Below are 4,521 nucleotides of genomic sequence, written 5' to 3' on the forward strand. Positions count from 1 at the left end.
AAAACCAGGAAAAACTCTCAGGCACTCCGTAAGGCTTCAGCACACGGCTCCCAACATCTGCTGCCAGCAGGGGCTCCGAATCAAGCTCTGCAGCGCAACACAAACCCAGGAAGCCGTGAATTATTAATGTTTGGGTTAAATATTCTATGGAAATACCACAAACACCAAAAACACAGGTACTAGAGAGCGCATAAATAAATCCAGAATTAAAGTAGAAACTTAAAGTTATTTTAGTAAGGGTTATGAAATAATATGTAAGGAGGGCAGGAGTAAAGAAAAGACAAAAGGGGATTACGTTAGTTATGAATGTAACCTATTCTTTTATTTGTGCTTTTTTTAGGATTAAAACATTTTTTATTTTTTTTTATTTTTATAAGCGACAAACACGGTAATAAGAAGAAGACCACAACAATATCACAACCATGAAAAATTGTTTTAGAGGCGACAACTAAAAGACAGTCATTCCAAAAAAGAGCCTATTAGATCAGAAGGCAGGATTTCTTTACAGCCTTCCTCCTTTTCTAAAACAGAACAGTCAAATTACAAAGATCATCTTTTTTCCTTCTTTACTAATTGTACAAAAGAAAAAGAATCGTGAACGTCCGTGTCTTTTTTTTAACCGACGATCACGTTTTCATGAAAGTCTTCACTGCGAAAAATCTTCCACAAAACGAGACATTTACGCTAAAAATCTGCCTAAAAGCGCAATCTTTGAATTCAAATAAAAACCGCTAATTGTTTATTAAAAATGGAATTTCTCCAGCTGCACCAACAGTCGCTGAATCAACCAAAAACTATGTTAAAGATCTAAAGAATAAAACTAAGGTATTAAAAATCTCGTTGAATGGGACATTTTCTGCAGTGATGGAGGAATCAGTCTCTCCTTTATTCCGACCTCTCAGAATATACAGAACAATACTGACTTCATATCAAACAGATTCTTTGGTCTATAAAAAGCGCGTCAGCAGTTTTTAAAACCAGGCAATGAATGAATGGAGAAGAATCTTCAGAGGCCATTCTGGACTCAAGCTTTAATAAGAACATTCAACTTTTTAAAAATGCTAATTGAAGAAGATCGTTCACTTATCCCCGCTTCTATTCTAACCAGCATGGTACTGACACATGCAGGCAAATTATTATTATTATTATTATTATTATTATTATTATTAAACAATCTTTATTTAAAGAAAACTATTTGAAATACTCATTCTAATAGAAAAAAACATGCCTCCTCCAACAAGAAAAGAAAAACATGAGCTAAGCTCTGCTCTCATTCTCTCGCTTCTTTCCTCAGGTCACATTGCACGTCACTGACTGACATTATTATACAGAGACAAACCTCGGACACTTAGAACACACATTATGTACACAGAAATGAAAACTGCGGGAGGAGATGGGGCAGGAAAACAACAAGAACATGAAGAAGAGAAAACAATAATAATAATAATAATATTAAAAAAATACCTGGAAATGTCAGTGCTGCTTTCTGAGTTTCTCAGTGCTGCTCTTTTTTGTTTTGCAGTTTAAGTCTCTCTTCTTTTTTTCTATAATAGGTAGTAGTTTATAATAATTTGTTTCATTTTTACATCTTAAATGTTCAGTGTTAAAAACGTTCACGTTAGTGTTCCAATCACTTTGAGATTACCACTCCTTTATGGATGGATGGATGGATGGATGGATGGATGGATGGATGGATGAGGTTCGGGGGATCTAGTGTATGAGTGGGTTAGAAGTTGACCCCTGGTTCTGATGTGTAAAATAGTCAGACAAACCCCCGGAAAGTCCCGAGGAGAAGGCGGGCAGAGAGCCGGACAAAGGCGGCCTTAGAGTGTCACATGGCAGCGAGGAAGAGGACGGAGCCTGCGGGGAATTGGAAGCCGAAACCCGGGCAGCCTGCAACGAGCCGCCGCCGCCGGCGCTGGTCTGTGAGCTCATGGTCGGGTGTGGAACATGAGGGAAAAAGTAACTCGTCTGTCCGGCCAACAAGTTCACCGAGCACGGATTCAATGAATAAGTGGCCCCGGAGCAAGGCACAGAGAGGCCGCAAGGCACCGCCGAGGCCGCCAGGGCCGCCGCCGTCAGGTGGTGCGTCGCGTAGGGAAGATCCCCACCGACCAGTCGGTCCATACTCAGCCCGTTGGAGGACGAGAACGACGAGTGGCTGTTGCTCATGTTCTGTGTGAGCATGCTGCTGTAGGACATCGGGTGGCCTGGATATCCCGACGAGGTCCCGTTGTAGCCGAGGGCACCGGCGGCCCGCGGGTGGTGAAGGGAGAGGAAGGGGGACATCGGCCAGTACAAGGAGCCGGCCCGGTCCATGAAGGTCAGCCCGGAGGTTAACCGGGCACCGCGCTTGAAAGCCAGCTTGGCCCGTGACGTGGTGGAGCGCCGGCGGAGCTTCCCGGTGGTTCCGCCGATGAACACGTCGTCGCTGCTGGGGTCCAGCATCCAATAGTTCCCCTTCCCCGGGTCATCGTAGTGCCGAGGCACCTTAACAAAGCACTTATTCAGGCTGAGGTTGTGTCTGATGGAGTTCTGCCAGCCTTGTTTGTTCTCCCGGTAATATGGAAAGTTTTTCATAATGAACTCATAAATGCCGTTGAGAGTGAGCCGTTTCTCCGGACTCTGCCTGATGGCCATCATTATCAGAGCATTATAGCTGAAAGGTGGTTTTTCGTACTTGCCACTTTTCTTTTCTCCATCCTTCTCTCCGTCTTTCCCGTCCTTTTTCTCCTCCTGTTTCTCTTCCGGGCAGCTCTCCGGGTTCAGCGACTCACTTTTCGTGTGGGCTTTGCCGTCCGCCTGCGAGGCCGGGAGAGGCGTTTTTTGCTCTGCATCGTCCGAGCCAGCAACTCGGTGCTGGTTCTGGTTCTGGTTCTGGTGGTGGTGACTGTTGTTGTTGTCGCTTTGCACGGCCTCGGGAACCAGACTGTTTATACTGAACGACGATTTAGGAATCATCTTCACCTCTTTGCGCTCTCCCATGTCCAACATCACCGAGCAGTGAGGGGGGAACCGGCAGCGAGCAGAGGCGGGCGGCGAACACAGTTGGGTTTCAGTCCTCCCGGTCTCCACCGGCGAACCAGGACGGGAAGGAAGGAAGGGGGGGTTAGAAAGGAAGAAAGAAAGTATAGCCCAATAAACTATTTCATGTTCGGTTTGGGGAGAAAAGGGGAAACACACACAACACACACGTACACACACATCGATAGGAGACAGATAGCTGCAATTAATTAGGGAGCCGCAGCCACTAAAGCAAGTGAAAAACATTGGTTGGACCTTCCCAGTCCTCAGCCAACCAGAGAAACATTAGTATTAAACATTAAGGCGTCTACTGAGCACTCAGCCAATCACGATGCGCAGAGAAACACGAATATCCGCCAATAAGGGGCACGCTGCAAAAAATGCCACGCACCTTCAGGGCTTTGCTCGAGGCTGCGAGAATAGAAAGAATAAAGCTGAAAATCTGCTGCATTAAAGTGAATTCGTTGATTGAGTTTGGATGACATTTTTCAATTTCTTTTATCCTTTTTATTTTTCCTGTTGCGTCAGTTTGCCTCATGAAAACATAGACATTTTACTCTGCAATCTCATTTTCTGCTATGAGATGAGCACGAACCTTTCTGACATCCTGAAGAAAAGTGAGACTTGCTGAACAACTTTTTGCAGCGTCCTATCAACCCTGATCAGCTTCCCTCCAGCTAAACCGGAGCTGGAAGCGTCAACCCAAATCCTCGCCGCTCATCACATTTACACTCCTTCGATTCAAATATTTGCCCCTTAGGCGTCTGCAAAACTGTTTACATCCCATCTCTGAGGGCAAATAAACAGAGAGGGAGTCCGGAGGGCACGGACACGATCACGGACACGGTCAGGACACGCAGAGGGGATGGGTGATAGGGGGTCGCAGCAGACAGAAACACGGAGTGTCTCTCGGGAAAACGTGCATCCTGTAAAATGAGCGTGAAATATGCAGCGGGGAGGCGGAAAGAGTTGCCTATCACTCGGCTGCTTCACTCCTACTTTCCTCCTGCTGGAGGACAGTTGGTGGAGAAAAAAGGTTCTGTTCGTTTCGATGCGGTGATAATATGAAGAAGCACCGAGGGTTGTTTTAAAGAAATGATTTTACTACAGAAGCATCATTAAAACCTAAAGGAAAATATAACCCAACATAGTTTCCTCTTGTCCTACAGGCTGATATCACATGAACGCGTCATCGCTGCACGCAGGCCGCAAAGTGAGTCAAACTGCTCCAAAATGTTTGACAATAATTCTACAACAATCCAGCCAGTTAGTGGAAGAAAAACACGCAGCTGGCTGCTGCCATCACCGCGTTGCGTGGCGAAATGAAGAAATGGGTCAGAAAATCAAAGAATGTTAGAGACCATGTCCCGCCGAACGGGCCAGTGTCACTCAGAACCAAACATCAAGATATCAATCTCCTCTTCATTGAACTCTTCTCGTCTTCTCTGGAGTAGAAATAATTCTACCGTTTAGTCAAATCCACCCGTCAACAGCCGC

The 4,521-nt window shown here is 45.5% G+C and overlaps 1 protein-coding gene across 1 annotated transcript; it reads right to left on the reverse strand.

Annotated features, from left to right (window-relative positions):
- Positions 1–300: 300 nt before the first annotated feature.
- Positions 301–3,412, reverse strand: foxg1a (forkhead box G1a). Its single transcript, XM_047393207.1, has one exon. The coding sequence runs from the start codon at positions 3,268–3,270 to the stop codon at positions 1,711–1,713; it is 1,560 nt and encodes a 519-aa protein (XP_047249163.1). The 5' UTR covers positions 3,271–3,412; the 3' UTR covers positions 301–1,710.
- Positions 3,413–4,521: the final 1,109 nt, after the last annotated feature.

The sequence above is a fragment of the Girardinichthys multiradiatus genome, chromosome 19, assembly GCF_021462225.1.
Source record: "Girardinichthys multiradiatus isolate DD_20200921_A chromosome 19, DD_fGirMul_XY1, whole genome shotgun sequence".
In the NCBI taxonomy this organism is placed as follows: domain Eukaryota; kingdom Metazoa; phylum Chordata; class Actinopteri; order Cyprinodontiformes; family Goodeidae; genus Girardinichthys; species Girardinichthys multiradiatus.